This window comes from Jatropha curcas, unplaced genomic scaffold (genome assembly GCF_041381405.1).
Source record: "Jatropha curcas cultivar XTBG-Jc1 unplaced genomic scaffold, XTBG_Jcur_1.0 HiC_scaffold_186_pilon, whole genome shotgun sequence".
NCBI classification, from domain to species: Eukaryota; Viridiplantae; Streptophyta; class Magnoliopsida; order Malpighiales; family Euphorbiaceae; genus Jatropha; species Jatropha curcas.
In genome coordinates this window covers 1-22,487 of record NW_028322404.1, presented here as the reverse complement: position 1 = coordinate 22,487, position 22,487 = coordinate 1, and the positions used below count along the sequence as shown (strand labels likewise).

At 32.3% G+C, this 22,487-nt stretch overlaps 2 protein-coding genes and 4 pseudogenes across 2 annotated transcripts; 4 read left to right on the top strand and 2 right to left on the bottom strand.

Moving 5' to 3' along the window:
- Positions 1-170: 170 nt before the first annotated feature.
- Positions 171-1,536, top strand: LOC149491987 (glucan endo-1,3-beta-glucosidase, basic isoform pseudogene; annotated as a pseudogene).
- Positions 1,537-4,241: 2,705 nt separating this feature from the next.
- On the top strand, positions 4,242-5,795 carry LOC149491986 (glucan endo-1,3-beta-glucosidase, basic isoform-like). Its single transcript, XM_089716938.1, has 2 exons — positions 4,242-4,546; positions 4,720-5,795. The coding sequence occupies exons 1-2, from the start codon at positions 4,351-4,353 to the stop codon at positions 5,661-5,663; spliced, it is 1,140 nt and encodes a 379-aa protein (XP_089573064.1). The 5' UTR covers positions 4,242-4,350; the 3' UTR covers positions 5,664-5,795.
- A 179-nt stretch (positions 5,796-5,974) lies between these two features.
- On the bottom strand, positions 5,975-15,280 carry LOC149491985 (protein IQ-DOMAIN 12-like; annotated as a pseudogene).
- Positions 15,281-15,529: 249 nt separating this feature from the next.
- On the top strand, positions 15,530-16,869 carry LOC149491984 (glucan endo-1,3-beta-glucosidase, basic isoform pseudogene; annotated as a pseudogene).
- Positions 16,870-19,599: 2,730 nt separating this feature from the next.
- LOC149491983 (glucan endo-1,3-beta-glucosidase, basic isoform-like) lies at positions 19,600-21,153 on the top strand. The gene is made up of 2 exons (XM_089716939.1): positions 19,600-19,904; positions 20,078-21,153. The coding sequence occupies exons 1-2, from the start codon at positions 19,709-19,711 to the stop codon at positions 21,019-21,021; spliced, it is 1,140 nt and encodes a 379-aa protein (XP_089573065.1). The 5' UTR covers positions 19,600-19,708; the 3' UTR covers positions 21,022-21,153.
- Positions 21,154-21,308: 155 nt separating this feature from the next.
- LOC149491982 (protein IQ-DOMAIN 12-like) lies at positions 21,309-22,450 on the bottom strand (annotated as a pseudogene).
- Positions 22,451-22,487: the final 37 nt, after the last annotated feature.

Here is a 22,487-nt window from a genome sequence, read left to right as displayed (position 1 = left end):
CCATTATTATGTTTGATGATAAAGCATGTGCCCTTCCGCCTCCCACCCCACGCCAACTCCGTAAAGCACGATTATAAACTATCTTATTATGAAAATGTATCACTAAACATAGCATGTCTCTTATTACAAGATGTAAATATTATGGCATAATTCTAAAATATTAGGACTTGTATCATTATTAATTTTTTTAAGATATATTTTGCTCTTGATATACTTGCAACCTCATAAGTTTATTCCAAATTGTTCAGAGAATGGCTAGGTCTTGTTCAATTAGCAAAAACCCTTCTTCAATCTCCATGATACTACTCTTTGGGCTTCTACTTGCTACCCTTGATACAACAGTTGCTCAGATAGGTGTTTGCTATGGAATGCATGGCAATAACCTACCACCCCCACCAGAAGTTATCTCTCTCTTTAACCAGAATGGCATTCGCAGAATGCGAATCTACGATCCAAACCAAGCAACTCTGCAAGCCTTGAGAGGCACCAATATTGAACTCATGTTAGGTCTTCCGAATGATGACCTTCAAAAAATTGCTTCTAGTGAAGCTGAAGCAAAGACATGGGTACAAAATAATGTCCGAAACTACCCGGATGTCAAGTTCGTTACATTGCTGTTGGAAATGAAGTTAAACCTTCAGATTCCATTGCTCAATTTCTACTACCTGCTATGAAAAATATACGTAAGGCGCTTGTGTCAACAGGTTTAGGAGATTCTATTAAAGTTTCTTCGGCTGTTGATACCGGAGTACTCTCCGAGTCATTTCCTCCTTCTAAAGGCTCTTTCAAACAAGAGTATCGTCCAATACTTGATCCGCTCATCAAATTTCTCATAGAGAAGAGATCCCCATTACTCGTTAATCTATATCCTTACTTTAGTTACACTGGAAATACTCGTGATATTCATCTCGATTATGCTCTTTTCACAGCTAAATCAACGGTTGTCTCAGACCCGCCACGTAACTATCAGAATCTTTTTGATGCGATGCTTGATGCTGTTTATGCTGCATTAGAGAAATCAGGTGGAAGTTCTTTAGATATAGTTGTAGCAGAGAGTGGATGGCCGACAGCCGGAGGAGAAGCCACTTCAGTAGAAAATGCAAGAACTTATAATAACAATTTGATTCAACATGTTAAAAAGGGAACTCCAAGAAGGCCTGGAAAAGCTATAGAAACTTATATTTTTGCTATGTTTGATGAGAATAAAAAAAGTCCAGAATATGAGAAATATTGGGGGCTTTTCTTGCCTAACAAACAGCACAAATATCAAGTCAACTTTAATTGAAGGATTTGCAAGAAGTAGCATAAAATGGAAACTCTTATGTTTTACTAATAGTAATTCTGTAATGATAATAAATTTGAGTTTTGAAACTCAAATAGTGTCAGATTTGAGTTTTATCTATGTTGTCTATTTTTAATAAATTTAAAAGGGAAGTTTATCCTTACTGTGTAACCAACAATGTTATTTTAGATATAATGTTTCCAATGGATCAAAAAGGAAAAGAATGATCGGCCAATAAATATAATTTTAGTTTTTCCTATTAGTGTGTTTGAATTTCATCAATGTAGTGGTTTTATATATTCAATCAATAATAATATTTTCCCTTTGTTTTTGCTAGACATTTGTAGGAGAGTTTTGGTTATATCCATATATTTGATGCATGGTTTCAAATGAATTTTATTTCTACAAAACTTATAAAGAAACACCATATAAATCTCATAATTAACAATTCTCAGTAAAAAAATTACAATTATAATTTTCACTGTCCTTATAAAACTTATAAAGAAACACCTATATAATTTTGATCATTCATCATTTTCTCTCTTTCTTCTTTTTTGTTTTTCGTCTCTTTTGATCTATTTCTTATAAGAATATGTTTAGCAGGGGCAAACTCCGGCTACTCCTTTTAGGTCCTCAAACTTCAGATAAATATTTAAAAAATAATAATGTGGATTACAAAAGTAATTATCATTAAATTTTTTGGCCTTTAGAAATTTCTATATGCTAGCTTTCTCGAACGTGCGTTACACGATATTTGTACTCATTACAAGTAAATATAATTTAATTTATATATATTATAATATTATGAAGAATTTATATTATTGCAAAGTAATATAATAAATAGAAATTTTCTCACAATGATTATTAACTTGATTTGATTTATTACGTTTCGAATTTATATTATAGATAGATAGTTAATATAATAATTAATATATTAATCATTGTTTTAGAGGATCATTTATATTTTTGATATTTTTTTTTTTTTTTACTTTTAACTAAAGTCTTAGGCATTTAAATTAATTTTATATTCGTTTTTTTTAGAAAAAAAAATTAAGTGGTTTGCTAATATAACATGTTATATCATAATACTGTATATATATATATTTTTTTAATTTTTATTATAAATTATAATATTATGGACAATATATATTACTAAAACAATTCTGGGCAATTCTGGGGACTTTTCTTGCCAAACAAACAGCCTAAATATGAAGTCAATTTTTCAGGAATACAACATCAAGTAAATTTTAATTGGCCTAATGCACCAATTTGCGCCTTTTTGTAATTTTCTTCCAATTACAAATAAACATATATTTTGTAATTTTCTTGCAATTTGCGCCAAACTCATTCTGTACACAGAATTTTTGTTTAATAAATCAAGGAGTTCATAATTTTTAATAAATATTAGCGTATCTACAAAAAAACAGTTTTAAAGGTAAGGCTAAGTGCAAAAAGACAATTAAAGTTCAGAGAAAAATTAAATTTTTCAACTTGTATTACTTTCAAAAAACTATCTTATTTTCATATTTCTAACTTGTATATTAATTGCTTTCAATTTTAAAGAAAAGTCTACAACAAGTTTTCTAACAACTTGTATATTTCTTTCTTTTTTTTTTTTCTTTTAAAAAAGGAAAATGATCAACAAGAACAGAATCAGCAATCAACAAGGGAAGGACAGGACCCACTCCTTTAATAAGCAACCCTATTCACTGACCGCTTAACAAAAGATATACAGCAATAATCTAGTTTTTTGAGAAGATATATACAGTGAGAAATAATATTGCCAAAATAACAGCCATCTGCATTTTTGACCTTCAAGTGCTTGCACCAGCAGCAGTAGGGACTCTGACTCAGGGTTGTAGAATTTACCTTTCGATTAAGTTTTTTATTTTCGTTTTTTTTTAATAAACAAAACCTCTTTATTTAAATTTGTTCAATTTTTTTTCTTTACTTTTGAGAAAACTGTTTTGAAAACAAAAAATAAATTTTTTAAAAATAAATAGTGGTTTACATAATTGTGTTTTCTGTTTTTAATTCTATATTTTTTTTTTTCATTTTTATCCTCATAAAATTATTATTGTCATTGTTATTCTTACTATTATTTTCTGTATTTATATAAATCTAATGTTATTTATTTATCCAAAAATATACGAGCTTATATTTTTATCTCTATTCAAATTCTCTTTTTTTTTTTTTAATCTCTTCTCTATTTAGTATTATTTTTATATTTATTATTATTTTCTCTATCTATATAAATCTAATATCATTTAGTATTATTTATTTATTATAATATTTAGATATTATTTTTTTATTCAACATAATAATCAATAGTTACTGTAACATTAAATTTTAAAATTAATGATCAGATTTGAATTAAAAAATATTTAACGAATTGAATTAAATAAATATTCGAGATATCTCTTTAAATCTTAGACTATTACAAGCTTTAACTATATGGATTCTGTTCAAATCAAAATGGGTTGGAATTAATTAGACTTTAAATTTATTAATTCTATTATTTTAAGTATAAATTCAAAGAAGCACCGATCAAATTTTTATGACAAATGAGATTTGATCTTCAAAATAATTTATACAAAAATAATGAAAGATATTTATTATAAAGTAGAAATTTTATTAATTATTTTAAATGCCTAATAATAACATTAGGAATTAAGTAGAAATTCATAATAGTAAGAAAAAAAATTAAGATTATTTTAAATTCAACAAGTATTTTGATATAGAATTTTGTTATATTAACTGAAATATAAGAACAGGACATTAAGTCTCATTGGTGGTTACAAATTAATTTACTATATTGCTGTTGGAAGTTCTTTAGTGGATGGCCTGGAAAAGCCACTGTCTTCCTTTGACAGCATACTGTAATCCCTTCAATTTCATTACTTGGTGTCTAACAGCTTCAAGTCTTACCAATCCCTTCAATGTTCCACGGAAACTAAAATATTAGCTAAATAAGAAAACATAATCTCACTTAAATAGGAAAACAAATTTAAATCCTAAATAGGGAAAAACAGAACTAAATAAGAAATTTATATACCTTAATAGATCAAATGGAAATTAAATACAGTGCTCTTGTTTCTAATATAAATAGAGGAGCTAGTGAAGAAGGCAATATGCTTGGAGCTCTCGTAAGTTTATTATCTATTTCTTTAAGGATGGCTAGCTCTTGTTCAGATGGCAAAAGCCCTTCCACAACCTCCAAGATGCTACTTTTAGTGCTCCTACTTGCTACCCTCAATGCAACAGGTATCCCCGAACGGTTTTTTACTTAACATCTTCGGGTTAGGTTTGGGTATAAAAGGAAGTCTGATGGCTCGGATTTAGTTTCCTGAAAATGTTAAGGTTTTCATGATTTATATTTATAAATTAATTAATTTGCTGATAAAAAAGACTGTGTATTGTTACTCTTTGTAATGCAGGTGCTCAAATAGGTGTTTGCTATGGAATGCTTGGCAATAACCTGCCACCCCCACCGGAAGTTATCTCTCTCTTTAACCAGAATGGCATTCGCCGAATGCGAATCTACGCTCCAGACCAAGCAGCTCAAGAAGCCTTAGAAGGCTCCAATATTGAGCTCATTTTAGGTCTTCCAAACTCTGATCTTCAACGCGTTGCTTCTAGTCAAGCAGAAGCAAACACATGGGTTCAAAACAATGTACAACGTTATCCCAACGTCAAGTTTCGTTACATTTCTGTTGGAAACGAAGTCCACCCTTCAGATTCCTTTGCCCAATTTCTAGTACCTGCTATGATGAACACACGTAATGCGCTTCTATCAGCTGGTTTAGGAGATGCTATTAAAGTTTCTACAGCTATTGACACTGGCGTACTTGCCGAGTCATACCCTCCTTCTATAGGCTCTTTCAAACAAGAATATCGTCCAATACTTGACCCGCTTATCCAATTTCTGGTAGCGAATGGATCGCCATTACTTGTGAATATATATCCTTATTTCAGTTACATAGAGAATTCCGGTGATATTCGTCTCGACTATGCTCTTTTTACGGCTCCTTCTACGGTTGTCTCCGATCCGCCGCTTAGCTATCAAAATCTCTTTGATGCCATTCTTGATGCGGTTTATGCTGCATTAGAGAAATCAGGTGGAAGATCTTTAGATATAGTTGTAGCAGAGAGTGGATGGCCGACAGCCGGAGGAAAAGCCACTTCAGTAGAAAATGCAAGAACTTATAATAACAATTTGATTCAACATGTTAAAAAGGGAACTCCAAGAAGGCCTGGAAAAGCTATAGAAACTTATATTTTTGCTATGTTTGATGAGAATCAAAAAAGTCCGGACTACGAGAAATACTGGGGACTTTTCTTGCCAAACAAACAGCCTAAATATGAAGTCAATTTTAATTAAAGAGTTAGGAAATTTTTTCTCTATTAATTAATAATCATAATTTTGAGCATTGAGATCTTCGTAAGAATGATAGGGCAATAAGTATATTTGTGTCTGTAAATTTTAATTTGCTATATAAATGCATTATGCGTATGAGTTCTTATGTTTCTTTATAATTATATCTTATGTATCATTTTGAAAATTCAAAATAAAGAATCATTTCAGTCCATTTCAATTTCAGAGTGAATCAAACAGTTTCATGTATCAATACAAGATATCAAAACTCCTCTACATGTAATAAGTTCACTCTATGCATATCCACTCTTTCTGCAATTATCAAACATTTGATCATTATAAGAAGATCAAAAACATACTCCATTCTTGTATGATAAGTTAAAACCATCATCTATTCGTTGCCTCGGCGTGCTCATCGACCTTGCCTTTGCCTTTGCAGATTTAGTCGCTGCCATGTAAGTCGGAAAAACTGGACTACTTTCATCTCCTGAAGTAGTACTCCGATGTGTTCGACAAAATGATCTTCTTGGAAATGATAGTACTGGTGAATTTAATCCATCTATAGAATCTTGTTTTCGCGTACTTCTTGTTCTAATTTGCATTGCACCAAACAGATCACTAGTTGGTTTCAGATTCTCCATTTCTTCTCTAGTGTACATGTCTTTGTTCGCCAATGGTTCTAACCAATTGCTGGGACTGCTAATTTCTTTGTTGGGTAGTGATTCTTCAAACATATGACTGTTTCTCCTCTCCTAAAATGTAATTAATTTTGGAATTGAACATGGGAAGGAATTCCAAAGAGTACATTTGGAATTTCATACGATAATTCAATATAATTAAATCAAATTCTATTGTCAATTACCCGATGTGAAAATGAGTATTTCACCATCCTGTCTCTTTTGATATTGGCTTCTTGTTTTTTGAACCATAAGGCTTCCATCTCTTCCTTCGAAAGCATACTGTAATCCCAACATCTTTGGCTTTTGCATTCAAGCTATACACATGAAATTAAAAATAATTAAAATCATAAATAAAGAAGCAAAATTCATCATATACTTTTTAGATTTTACCATCTGAACTGATTGCAGATCCTTCTCATGGTTCTTCCCCTAGTTGATGACATGAAAAATAAATTAATAACACCTCGCCAATCAAAATTGTAGTCCAAAAACATAATTCACTTATGAAATTCATTCGAACAAAACATTTTATTTAGTATTGTAACCTTAACCTACCTTAGTATCTGCATCTCCCAATGCCTTGGATTTGAAAATTTGCTTATTTTCGCCATCTATGTAATGATCAGTATTATTTTTAGCTCTGACCTGGATTCGTGCTTTTGCATTAGATGGCAAACGCTTCAATTTCATGGTTAGTTCGCGTCTAGCAGCTCGGCCACGGACGATAGCTTGAAGTCTTACTAATCCCTTCAATGCTCGCAAAGCTTTCCTTGCCTATTTTGGTAGTTCAAAATTTCTTCATTAGGGTTAGAGCATTATTAATGCAGCTACAAAAATAGTTCTGATATGCCATTTCAAGAACCGCATGCAAATTTCTTGATAAAAACAAGCCAAAACACTTTTCTCGGGTCAGTCGAGCGATAGTGAAATGTAATGTAATATAATTAAATACATAGCCATTACAATGAAAATTTAAATTACATCCCATTACGACTCACCGAATGGAATCAGAAACCAGAAATGATATTTTTGAAGCAGTTGAACTAATGAAAAGTTGCATTCAGATAGAATTCCTAATACCTAATAACTGGAAATTCTTAACTACTATTCAATCAATGCCATAAACAGAATTAAGCAAGTTTAATGATCATCAGTAAACTTAAGTTTAAATTATTTCAAATAGCTTTCATTATATCTATAAGAAAATTTATATCTTGAGCTTACAAGATAGGCATGGAAAGCACTCTGTATCTTAATACCAGCCAAGAAGAACCGGTCACCCGGACAACCTCAGCGGCTGCGATGGCAGCCTCAGCAGCAGCCGCCGTCGCAAGAGCTACAGTCAGTGCAAACTTTCTCTGCTTTTCTGTTGCTTCATCTATACTCCTCTGCGGTGATGGAGGAAGCAGAGCAGGGCGTTCCTTAAACTTTAGCCTTCCATGTTGTGGAAATTGGGCTTTTTTTCCACCAAAAATAATTTTGAATTATTGTACTGAGTAACTACATCAGGTGAATTCCCAGATAAGTGGAGGAGTCACAAATGGTCTCATTTAAAATCCACTTGCCTAGACATAATTTACTTAGAAGTAATTAATTAGACAATAACCACCAAAAATAGTTTACCCAACAATAGCTATTAAATAAATAAAGACAAAAGCAATAAATAAGGGAGAACACCAAAATTTAACGAGGTTCGGCCAATTTTGCCTACGTCCTCGGACACTACCAAATTTATATTTCACTAAAAAAATATACAAATTGAGAGAGGAGAGAAGCTTGTCTAACCCACTAAGTATTGGAAGACAAGTTTTGGGATATATAAAATTGCAGGAGGTAGGCTCCTTATATGGAGGAGAGGCCACCCTCTCCCTTGCCATTTTCCCGATGTGGGATTTGAGCCACTAAACCAACAATCTCCACCTTGGCGAAAATTCCACCAATACAAATTTCTGCTCTCTCTCTCACAAAGTTGCAATGTCTTCAAATGTGCTTGGTAGTGCCAAGCTTCAATTTTTAACAATATTGATCAAGTCCAAGCAGTATTTGAACTTGACAGTTGTCACCACTTTCGTCAACATATCAGCAGGATTTTCAGCAGTCTGAATCTTCTGGAGTTGAACTTGTCCTTCCTCTAGAATTTCTCTGACAAAATGAAATCGAACGTCGATATGCTTCGTCCTTGCATGATAAACTTGGTTCTTTGCCAAGTGAATAGCACTCTGGCTATCGCAATGTACAACAATGTTGTTTTGCCTAATTCCCAATTCATCAAGCAACCCTTGAAGCCAAATTGCCTCCTTAACAGCCTCTGTAACTGCCATGAACAGTGCCTCTATTGTAGACAAAGCCACTGTTGACTGTAAAGTAGACTTCCAACTAACTGGTGCTTTTGCAAGAGTAAACACATAACCAGTAGTTGATCGACGTTTATCCAAATCACCGGCATAATCAGAATCACAGTATCCGACTATGCATTGACCACTATTCTTATCCTGCTAAAAAATCAATCCAACATCCACAGTGTTCAAAAGATACCGTAGAATCCATTTCACAGCTTGCCAATGATCCTTGCCAGGATCATGCATGTACCTGCTCACAACTCCAACTGCCTGTGAAATGTCTGGTCTTGTACACACCATAGCATACATCAAGCTACCTACAACATTTGCATAGGGAACTTTTGACATGCATTCCTGTTCTGCATCATTTTTTGGTGACTGAGTTGCACTGAGTTTGAAATGAGGAGCAAGAGGTGTACTAACAGGCTTGGTTTTATCATCCATACCAAAACGCTTTAGTATCTTTTTCAGATATTGCTTCTGATTTAGACAAAGTCTCCACAATTTCCTATCTCTGGTAATTTCCATGCTGAGAATCCTTTTTGCTTCGTCCAGATCTTTCATTTCAAATTCTTGATTCAACTGATTCTTCAAATTCTCAATTTCTTGTTTATTCTTTGAAGCTATCAGTATATCATCAACATACAAAAGTAGATAAATGAAAAAGCCATCTTGTAGCTTGCGCAAATACACACAATGATCGTATTTGCTTCTTGTGTACTTCTGCCTTTGCATAAACTTATCAAATCGCTTGTACCACTGCCTCGGAGACTGCTTCAATCCATAAAGCGATTTTTTAAGTTTGCATATCATATTCTCCTTTCCAGCAACTTTGAATCCTTCTGGCTGAGTCATATAGAAATTCCTCTTCCAGATCTCCATGTAAAAACGCTGTTTTTACATCCAATTGAACTAGTTCCAAATCAAACTGTGCTACCAAGGCTAACAAAATTCGAATGGAGGAATGTTTTACAACTGGAGGAAAAACTTCATTATAATCAATTCCCTCCGTCTGAGCGTAGCCTTTAGCTACCAACCTTGCCTTATAGTGAACACTGTCTCTGTCAGGAAATCCATCTTTCTTTGCATATACCCATTTGCATCCTATTGCCTTCTTTCCCTTTGGTGGATCAACTAAGTTCCACGTTTGATTCTTATAAAGGGACTTCATTTCATCTTCCATAGCTTTTCTCCACTTTACTTCTTCTAAACTTTTGACAGCTTCATTGAAAGTGGATGGAATGCTATCATCTGCAATTAGAGATGCATAGGCCACCATATTATCAAAACGAGCAGGCTTTCTTATAACTCTTCTTGGCCTATCAAGTGCAATTAACTCAAGTTGTTGTGGAGGTTCTTGGAGTTGAACCTCCCCTTCATCTGAATCTCCTTCTACCTCAGGAGTTTCTGCAGGTTCGGTACTTGCCACTGGGATTTTTCTATAAAACTCCACCTGTTTGGGAGTATCCTCCGCCTATTGTGGAGTACCATCTGACTGCTCTACTGTCACCTTTTTTAACATGGTAGATTCATCAAAAGTGACATCTCTGCTAAAGATTATTTTCTTTGATTCTGTGCACCATAGTCGATAACCTTTAACTCCTGTGCTTATCCCCATGAAAATGGCTTTCTTAGCTCTTGGATCCAGCTTCGATTCATTAACATGATAGTATGCAGTGGAACCAAATATATGTAAGGAATCATAATCATTAGCAGCTTATCCACACCATACCTCTATAGGTGTTTTGCCACCAATAGCAGTTGATGGTAATCGATTAATGAGATGGCATGCATATGACAAAGCCTCAGCCCAAAATTTCTTGTCTAACCCAGCATTAGACAACATACACCGAACTTTCTCCAGCAATGTTCGGTTCATGCGTTCTGCCACCCCATTCTGCTGCGGTGTATTTCTAACTGTGAAGTGCCGAACAATACCTTCATCTGCGCAGATTTTATGAAAAGCATCATTTTTGTATTCTCCTCCATTGTCTGTTCGGAGACATTTGATGCGTCTGCCAGTCTGAGTTTCCACCAATTTTTTCCATTTGAGGAAAACTCCTAGCACTTCATCTTTTTGACTTCAATGTATACTCCCCAATCATCAACAAAGGTTACATAATAATGTTTGCCACCCAAAGAAGCCGTTGTAGAGGGTCCCCATACATCAGAGTGAACATAGTCCAAAATACCCTTGGTATTATGGATTCCGGTGCCAAATTTCACTCTTGACTGCTTTCCTTTGGTGCAATGCTCACAGAAGTCCAACTTGCAGGTTTTGACATCTTTCAATAATCCCTGATCTAACAATCTTTTCAAGGATTTTTCACCTGCATGTCCCAATCGCTTATGCCACAATCTGGTTGTTTCTAACTCTTTGTCATCACTAGAAACAACTGCTGCTGTCGATTCAATAATTGTATTACCTTGATAGTAATACAAATTATTCCTTCTCCGAATTCCTTTCATCACCACAAGTGCACCCGAGATGATTTTCATCATTCCTTCTTTCGCAATTATAGTGAATCCTTTTGATTCTAGGACTCCCACTGAAATGAGATTCTTTGTCAAACTCGGTACATATCGAACATCAGTCAGGATCCTGATTGATCCATCATGATTCTTCAAATGGATTGAACTAATCCCTTCTGTGAAGCAAGGAACATTATTTGCTGTATAGACAACTTCATTTTCAAGTTCTTTAAAGTTAAAAAACCAGTCCCGATGGGGACTCATATGATGACTGCATGCAGAGTCTAGTAACCATACTTCACCAGAACTTATCAAATTTGCTGATGCATTGTCTATAGATGCCATGATAACTAATGAGAAGTCTGAGTCTTCGTCATCACACTCAGCTATGTTTGAATCAATAACAGCTTTGCCTTTGGCTTTCAGTTTTGGACAATCTTTATTCCAATGACCTTTCTCACGACAAAAGGCACACTCATCTTTTTCAACTCTGGCTCTTGAACGGGATCTACTTTTCTTTCCCCCCTTTCTTTTGGCTTCGTGAACGGCCTCCAACCACCAGAGCTTCTACTTCAGTTGCCTTTTCCTTCTTTTCTATCTTTCTCAGTTCATGGCTGTAAAGATCAGCACAAACTTCACTGAAAGTCACATCTTTATTCCCATAGATTAGAGTCGTTGTAAGATGCTCAAATTCATCAGGAAGAGACGCTAGTAACAACACTGTCAAATCTTCGTCTCCAAATATCACATCCAAATTAAACAAATCACCCACCAACTGATTAAATTTTGTGATGTGTTCATCATAGTGGTACCAGGAACATAATCGAAGCGATACAATTTCTTCTTCATGAAGAGTTTATTCTGATTGTTTTTCTTCAAAAATTTCTCCTCCAATGCCTTCCACAATTTGTTTGCAGAAGTTTTTTTCGAGAAAGCATATTTTTACTCTCTAGAAAGACACGACCAAATTGTACCACATGCCAAACGATGGTCTTCCATTCACTCTCCTCCATCTCGTTTGGTTTCTCTTTTTCAATAGTAACATCTAGACCTTGCTGAAAGAGAGCGTCTAGAACTTCACTTTGCCACATGCCGAAATGACCGGTGCCATCGAAAATCTCCACTGTAAATCTTGCATTTGATACAGCATTTCTTACGAAGGTTGATGCTGTAGCAGGTGTGGTATTTTTCTTTTCGTCTGCCATTTCTTCTTTAAATATTTAATAGCTATAAAATCAATTTTCAAAATGCGGAACACAACCAAGGAACTTTTTTTATGTGGCAGATCAGACTATGTTGCAACCACAGTGAATACTTAGTAACCTTAGCTCTGATACCAATTATTGTGGAAATTGGGCTTTTTTCCACCAAAAACAATTTGTGAATTATTGTACTGAGTAACTACACCAGGTAAATTCCCAGATAAGTGGAGGAGTCACAAATAGTCTCACTTCAAAATCCACTTGCCTAGACATAATTTACTTATAAGTAATTAATTAGACAATAACCACCAAAAATAGTTTGCCCAACAATAGCTATTAAATAAATAAAGACAAAAGCAATAAATAAGAGAAAACACCAAAATTTAACGAGGTTCGGCCAATTTTGCCTACGTCCTCGGACACTACCAAATTTATATTTCACTAAAGAAATATACAGATTGAGAGAGGAGAGAAACTTGTCTAACCCACTAAGTATTGGAAGACAAGTTTTGGGATATTTAAAATTGAAGGAGGTAGGCTCCTTATATGGAGGAGAGGCCACCCTCTCCCTTGCCATTTTCCCGATGTGGGATTTGAGCCACTAAACCAACATTCCAAGAATCCATCTCCACCTCTTTGATTTTTGCAGATTTTTAGACTTAAAGAAAGAAAAGAAAAGGAAAGTATGGTAGTAAATGTTTTATGTCAAAGGAAATAGTTTTCGTCTCATTTTGATCTATTCCCTATAAGAATATTTTTTGCAGGGGCAAACTCCTTCTAATTTTAGGTCCTCAAACTTCAAATAATTAGTAAAAATATTTTAAAAAAATGGTGTGGATTACAAAAATAATTATCTTTAGAATTTTTTGATCTTCTAGAATTTCTATGTAAGAGATGGAATTAACAGAATCTCTATTAGCTATTAGCTGGTATGAATTACTATTAACCGCATGAATTAACTAAATTAAAAGGCATAGTCTGTTTTTTTACTCATTATCTATACTCTTTTTTATAATATTAAATATTATTTATAACTTTCGTCTACATTTTTTAGATTTTTATAATATTAAAACATGATCTTATATTGAGATAAACGTGAATATATATATATATATATATATATAATATATATTTTTTAATTCAATTTATAAATTATTACTTATTCAAAATGCACTTTAGCTAGCTATGCATAATGCCAGAATACCACCTAATTAACAAACGCATTTCAATATGTGTACGGGTAAATATAAAATTTTTCGCTGATAGAAATTCAAACATGCAATTAAGAAATCAATAACAAATTCACTTCCTACCCAGCAGAACAATTTAAACAAAAAAGATTATAATTATATATACGCGTATATATCTATGATGCTGGATTCCAAATTTGATGGAATGAGAAAAATTATGAAAATTCTAATAAGGAAGAAATGTTTTAACAATCAAAAGATTGTTATTGTAGCATGGAAATAAAATGTTATTGTTAAATAAAAAATATTAAATTTTTAATTTTTAATTAATTTAATAATTGCGAATAAGTTTGGGTCGCTCAAAAACTCAATAATGAAATTTAAACAAAAAGTTTTGAAATTGATATTAAATTCAAACTCGATTTGAGTTTGAATCACGTACTATCAAATTAATCAATATAATGGCAATGTTTTGGAGTTTATTTACTTCCAAACACCATTTTTTCAACACTGTGACACTTTCTTGAAAGTTATGAGAATAATTGAATATTAACTATACATTGGACAATGTCAATGCACCAAAGGAACAAAAAGATGAGTGAAAAAGAAAAAAAGAAAAAAGAAAAAAGAAAAAGAGAATGAGAGCAAAATCAGATGTAGTTTTTTTTGCATTTTTAATGATTAATATGAAAAATAAAACCCTTTTTTTAATTAATTACATTCATTTTTTAAGAAATTACCAAATTATATCAAAATTTATCATTAATAAACATTTTTTTTTCTTTTGTTTTTTGTTAAATTGAAAATGGATTTAAGAATATTAATGGTACCGTGTTGTGCATTTTCTACCTGGAATTGACAAATATAAAAGGAATTGTTATATCGGATGATTTAGAATAAATATTAATTAAAATTTGTATTTTGTTGCCACATAACCTACGGCACAATCCATTCTCCATGTGCTTTGCCCTCTTGTCTCTTGCTTTGAAATTGGCATGCTCTTTGTGGCATTTGTTTAGCTCAATGGATTTGTTTTCATATTTTTTACCGTTAAAAACATTTTACTAAAAATCATTCTTTTTTTTTTTTAGAAAGACTCCAAAAATTTTTTATACTCTAATTAAAAAAACCATGGCGTGATCTGTAAAAAAAAAAATGATATAAAAATACTTGTGATGATAAAAAAAAATTGCAGCTTAATCATTTTAAAAAATAATTTTAATATGAGTAAACAAAGTTACGAATTTCGAAATAAGATTAAATTTATATTTAAAAGTGTAAAAATATTAGTGAAATAAATTTGTGACGTAAACTTTTTAAAAACAATAAAGCAAATGTGTCCACCTCCTCATGCAAGGGAAATGGATTCAAAAAAAAAAAAAAAAAAAACTCCAAATGAAAACCAGAAAGCAATGATGGGAGGACTCCTTGAAGGTAGGGAAACTTTATAACCTGGCATTGATAAGTTTACATGACCGCCATTATTGTGTTTTTTTTTTTTTTTTTGGTAATTTATTATTTAAGAGAAAAAAGCGAGCAATACAAGTGGGAACAATATTTCAAGTTCGAAAACAAGCCCCATGAGGAACTGATTTAGCCAATACATGAACTATATCGTTTGCTTGTCTTCTTATCCAAGCCAATGTGACATTTGGCAATTGGACTAAAAGTAGCTTACATTCAGAAAAAACTACTCCAAACTCATACCAATCTTGGATAATCTTGGATAGAATTCCTCATAGCACAGTAAACCTGCAGACAATCGGTCTCAATCTGAATCTTCAGGTGGAACAGCTCGATATCAACCAAGACAACACCGCCATTATTATGTTTGATGATAAAGCATGTGCCCTTCCGCCTCCCACCCCACGCCAACTCCGTAAAGCACGATTATAAACTATCTTATTATGAAAATGTATCACTAAACATAGCATGTCTCTTATTACAAGATGTAAATATTATGGCATAATTCTAAAATATTAGGACTTGTATCATTATTAATTTTTTTAAGATATATTTTGCTCTTGATATACTTGCAACCTCATAAGTTTATTCCAAATTGTTCAGAGAATGGCTAGGTCTTGTTCAATTAGCAAAAACCCTTCTTCAATCTCCATGATACTACTCTTTGGGCTTCTACTTGCTACCCTTGATACAACAGTTGCTCAGATAGGTGTTTGCTATGGAATGCATGGCAATAACCTACCACCCCCACCAGAAGTTATCTCTCTCTTTAACCAGAATGGCATTCGCAGAATGCGAATCTACGATCCAAACCAAGCAACTCTGCAAGCCTTGAGAGGCACCAATATTGAACTCATGTTAGGTCTTCCGAATGATGACCTTCAAAAAATTGCTTCTAGTGAAGCTGAAGCAAAGACATGGGTACAAAATAATGTCCGAAACTACCCGGATGTCAAGTTCGTTACATTGCTGTTGGAAATGAAGTTAAACCTTCAGATTCCATTGCTCAATTTCTACTACCTGCTATGAAAAATATACGTAAGGCGCTTGTGTCAACAGGTTTAGGAGATTCTATTAAAGTTTCTTCGGCTGTTGATACCGGAGTACTCTCCGAGTCATTTCCTCCTTCTAAAGGCTCTTTCAAACAAGAGTATCGTCCAATACTTGATCCGCTCATCAAATTTCTCATAGAGAAGAGATCCCCATTACTCGTTAATCTATATCCTTACTTTAGTTACACTGGAAATACTCGTGATATTCATCTCGATTATGCTCTTTTCACAGCTAAATCAACGGTTGTCTCAGACCCGCCACGTAACTATCAGAATCTTTTTGATGCGATGCTTGATGCTGTTTATGCTGCATTAGAGAAATCAGGTGGAAGTTCTTTAGATATAGTTGTAGCAGAGAGTGGATGGCCGACAGCCGGAGGAGAAGCCACTTCAGTAGAAAATGCAAGAACTTATAATAACAATTTGATTCAACATGTTAAAAAGGGAACTCCAAGAAGGCCTGGAAAAGCTATAGAAACTTATATTTTTGCTATGTTTGATGAGAATAAAAAAAGTCCAGAATATGAGAAATATTGGGGGCTTTTCTTGCCTAACAAACAGCACAAATATCAAGTCAACTTTAATTGAAGGATTTGCAAGAAGTAGCATAAAATGGAAACTCTTATGTTTTACTAATAGTAATTCTGTAATGATAATAAATTTGAGTTTTGAAACTCAAATAGTGTCAGATTTGAGTTTTATCTATGTTGTCTATTTTTAATAAATTTAAAAGGGAAGTTTACCCTTACTGTGTAACCAACAATGTTATTTTAGATATAATGTTTCCAATGGATCAAAAAGGAAAAGAATGATCGGCCAATAAATATAATTTTAGTTTTTCCTATTAGTGTGTTTGAATTTCATCAATGTAGTGGTTTTATATATTCAATCAATAATAATATTTTCCCTTTGTTTTTGCTAGACATTTGTAGGAGAGTTTTGGTTATATCCATATATTTGATGCATGGTTTCAAATGAATTTTATTTCTACAAAACTTATAAAGAAACACCATATAAATCTCATAATTAACAATTCTCAGTAAAAAAATTACAATTATAATTTTCACTGTCCTTATAAAACTTATAAAGAAACACCTATATAATTTTGATCATTCATCATTTTCTCTCTTTCTTCTTTTTTGTTTTTCGTCTCTTTTGATCTATTTCTTATAAGAATATGTTTAGCAGGGGCAAACTCCGGCTACTCCTTTTAGGTCCTCAAACTTCAGATAAATATTTAAAAAATAATAATGTGGATTACAAAAGTAATTATCATTAAATTTTTTGGCCTTTAGAAATTTCTATATGCTAGCTTTCTCGAACGTGCGTTACACGATATTTGTACTCATTACAAGTAAATATAATTTAATTTATATATATTATAATATTATGAAGAATTTATATTATTGCAAAGTAATATAATAAATAGAAATTTTCTCACAATGATTATTAACTTGATTTGATTTATTACGTTTCGAATTTATATTATAGATAGATAGTTAATATAATAATTAATATATTAATCATTGTTTTAGAGGATCATTTATATTTTTGATATTTTTTTTTTTTTTTACTTTTAACTAAAGTCTTAGGCATTTAAATTAATTTTATATTCGTTTTTTTTAGAAAAAAAAATTAAGTGGTTTGCTAATATAACATGTTATATCATAATACTGTATATATATATATTTTTTTAATTTTTATTATAAATTATAATATTATGGACAATATATATTACTAAAACAATTCTGGGCAATTCTGGGGACTTTTCTTGCCAAACAAACAGCCTAAATATGAAGTCAATTTTTCAGGAATACAACATCAAGTAAATTTTAATTGGCCTAATGCACCAATTTGCGCCTTTTTGTAATTTTCTTCCAATTACAAATAAACATATATTTTGTAATTTTCTTGCAATTTGCGCCAAACTCATTCTGTACACAGAATTTTTGTTTAATAAATCAAGGAGTTCATAATTTTTAATAAATATTAGCGTATCTACAAAAAAACAGTTTTAAAGGTAAGGCTAAGTGCAAAAAGACAATTAAAGTTCAGAGAAAAATTAAATTTTTCAACTTGTATTACTTTCAAAAAACTATCTTATTTTCATATTTCTAACTTGTATATTAATTGCTTTCAATTTTAAAGAAAAGTCTACAACAAGTTTTCTAACAACTTGTATATTTCTTTCTTTTTTTTTTTTCTTTTAAAAAAGGAAAATGATCAACAAGAACAGAATCAGCAATCAACAAGGGAAGGACAGGACCCACTCCTTTAATAAGCAACCCTATTCACTGACCGCTTAACAAAAGATATACAGCAATAATCTAGTTTTTTGAGAAGATATATACAGTGAGAAATAATATTGCCAAAATAACAGCCATCTGCATTTTTGACCTTCAAGTGCTTGCACCAGCAGCAGTAGGGACTCTGACTCAGGGTTGTAGAATTTACCTTTCGATTAAGTTTTTTATTTTCGTTTTTTTTTAATAAACAAAACCTCTTTATTTAAATTTGTTCAATTTTTTTTCTTTACTTTTGAGAAAACTGTTTTGAAAACAAAAAATAAATTTTTTAAAAATAAATAGTGGTTTACATAATTGTGTTTTCTGTTTTTAATTCTATATTTTTTTTTTCATTTTTATCCTCATAAAATTATTATTGTCATTGTTATTCTTACTATTATTTTCTGTATTTATATAAATCTAATGTTATTTATTTATCCAAAAATATACGAGCTTATATTTTTATCTCTATTCAAATTCTCTTTTTTTTTTTTTAATCTCTTCTCTATTTAGTATTATTTTTATATTTATTATTATTTTCTCTATCTATATAAATCTAATATCATTTAGTATTATTTATTTATTATAATATTTAGATATTATTTTTTTATTCAACATAATAATCAATAGTTACTGTAACATTAAATTTTAAAATTAATGATCAGATTTGAATTAAAAAATATTTAACGAATTGAATTAAATAAATATTCGAGATATCTCTTTAAATCTTAGACTATTACAAGCTTTAACTATATGGATTCTGTTCAAATCAAAATGGGTTGGAATTAATTAGACTTTAAATTTATTAATTCTATTATTTTAAGTATAAATTCAAAGAAGCACCGATCAAATTTTTATGACAAATGAGATTTGATCTTCAAAATAATTTATACAAAAATAATGAAAGATATTTATTATAAAGTAGAAATTTTATTAATTATTTTAAATGCCTAATAATAACATTAGGAATTAAGTAGAAATTCATAATAGTAAGAAAAAAAATTAAGATTATTTTAAATTCAACAAGTATTTTGATATAGAATTTTGTTATATTAACTGAAATATAAGAACAGGACATTAAGTCTCATTGGTGGTTACAAATTAATTTACTATATTGCTGTTGGAAGTTCTTTAGTGGATGGCCTGGAAAAGCCACTGTCTTCCTTTGACAGCATACTGTAATCCCTTCAATTTCATTACTTGGTGTCTAACAGCTTCAAGTCTTACCAATCCCTTCAATGTTCCACGGAAACTAAAATATTAGCTAAATAAGAAAACATAATCTCACTTAAATAGGAAAACAAATTTAAATCCTAAATAGGGAAAAACAGAACTAAATAAGAAATTTATATACCTTAATAGATCAAATGGAAATTAAATACAGTGCTCTTGTTTCTAATATAAATAGAGGAGCTAGTGAAGAAGGCAATATGCTTGGAGCTCTCGTAAGTTTATTATCTATTTCTTTAAGGATGGCTAGCTCTTGTTCAGATGGCAAAAGCCCTTCCACAACCTCCAAGATGCTACTTTTAGTGCTCCTACTTGCTACCCTCAATGCAACAGGTATCCCCGAACGGTTTTTTACTTAACATCTTCGGGTTAGGTTTGGGTATAAAAGGAAGTCTGATGGCTCGGATTTAGTTTCCTGAAAATGTTAAGGTTTTCATGATTTATATTTATAAATTAATTAATTTGCTGATAAAAAAGACTGTGTATTGTTACTCTTTGTAATGCAGGTGCTCAAATAGGTGTTTGCTATGGAATGCTTGGCAATAACCTGCCACCCCCACCGGAAGTTATCTCTCTCTTTAACCAGAATGGCATTCGCCGAATGCGAATCTACGCTCCAGACCAAGCAGCTCAAGAAGCCTTAGAAGGCTCCAATATTGAGCTCATTTTAGGTCTTCCAAACTCTGATCTTCAACGCGTTGCTTCTAGTCAAGCAGAAGCAAACACATGGGTTCAAAACAATGTACAACGTTATCCCAACGTCAAGTTTCGTTACATTTCTGTTGGAAACGAAGTCCACCCTTCAGATTCCTTTGCCCAATTTCTAGTACCTGCTATGATGAACACACGTAATGCGCTTCTATCAGCTGGTTTAGGAGATGCTATTAAAGTTTCTACAGCTATTGACACTGGCGTACTTGCCGAGTCATACCCTCCTTCTATAGGCTCTTTCAAACAAGAATATCGTCCAATACTTGACCCGCTTATCCAATTTCTGGTAGCGAATGGATCGCCATTACTTGTGAATATATATCCTTATTTCAGTTACATAGAGAATTCCGGTGATATTCGTCTCGACTATGCTCTTTTTACGGCTCCTTCTACGGTTGTCTCCGATCCGCCGCTTAGCTATCAAAATCTCTTTGATGCCATTCTTGATGCGGTTTATGCTGCATTAGAGAAATCAGGTGGAAGATCTTTAGATATAGTTGTAGCAGAGAGTGGATGGCCGACAGCCGGAGGAAAAGCCACTTCAGTAGAAAATGCAAGAACTTATAATAACAATTTGATTCAACATGTTAAAAAGGGAACTCCAAGAAGGCCTGGAAAAGCTATAGAAACTTATATTTTTGCTATGTTTGATGAGAATCAAAAAAGTCCGGACTACGAGAAATACTGGGGACTTTTCTTGCCAAACAAACAGCCTAAATATGAAGTCAATTTTAATTAAAGAGTTAGGAAATTTTTTCTCTATTAATTAATAATCATAATTTTGAGCATTGAGATCTTCGTAAGAATGATAGGGCAATAAGTATATTTGTGTCTGTAAATTTTAATTTGCTATATAAATGCATTATGCGTATGAGTTCTTATGTTTCTTTATAATTATATCTTATGTATCATTTTGAAAATTCAAAATAAAGAATCATTTCAGTCCATTTCAATTTCAGAGTGAATCAAACAGTTTCATGTATCAATACAAGATATCAAAACTCCTCTACATGTAATAAGTTCACTCTATGCATATCCACTCTTTCTGCAATTATCAAACATTTGATCATTATAAGAAGATCAAAAACATACTCCATTCTTGTATGATAAGTTAAAACCATCATCTATTCGTTGCCTCGGCGTGCTCATCGACCTTGCCTTTGCCTTTGCAGATTTAGTCGCTGCCATGTAAGTCGGAAAAACTGGACTACTTTCATCTCCTGAAGTAGTACTCCGATGTGTTCGACAAAATGATCTTCTTGGAAATGATAGTACTGGTGAATTTAATCCATCTATAGAATCTTGTTTTCGCGTACTTCTTGTTCTAATTTGCATTGCACCAAACAGATCACTAGTTGGTTTCAGATTCTCCATTTCTTCTCTAGTGTACATGTCTTTGTTCGCCAATGGTTCTAACCAATTGCTGGGACTGCTAATTTCTTTGTTGGGTAGTGATTCTTCAAACATATGACTGTTTCTCCTCTCCTAAAATGTAATTAATTTTGGAATTGAACATGGGAAGGAATTCCAAAGAGTACATTTGGAATTTCATACGATAATTCAATATAATTAAATCAAATTCTATTGTCAATTACCCGATGTGAAAATGAGTATTTCACCATCCTGTCTCTTTTGATATTGGCTTCTTGTTTTTTGAACCATAAGGCTTCCATCTCTTCCTTCGAAAGCATACTGTAATCCCAACATCTTTGGCTTTTGCATTCACGCTATACACATGAAATTAAAAATAATTAAAATCTAAATAAAGAAGCAAAATTCATCATATACTTTTTAGATTTACATCTGAATGATTGCAGATCCTTCTTCATGGGTCTTCCCCTAGTTGATGACATGAAAAATAAATTAATAACACCTCGCCAATCAAAATTGTAGTCCAAAAACTAATCACTTATGAAATTCATTCGAACAAAACATTTATTAGTATTGTAACCTTAACCTACCTTAGTATCTGCATCTCCATGCCTTGGATTTGAAAATTGCTTATTTTTCGCATCTATGTAATGATCAGTATTATTGTTAGCTCTGACCTGGATCGTGCTTTGCATTAGATGCAAACGCTTCAATTTCATGGTTAGTTCGCGTCTAGCAGCTCGGCCACGGACGATAGCTTGAAGTCTTACTAATCCCTTCAATGCTCGCAAAGCTTTCCTTGCCTATTTTGGTAGTTCAAAATTTCTTCATTAG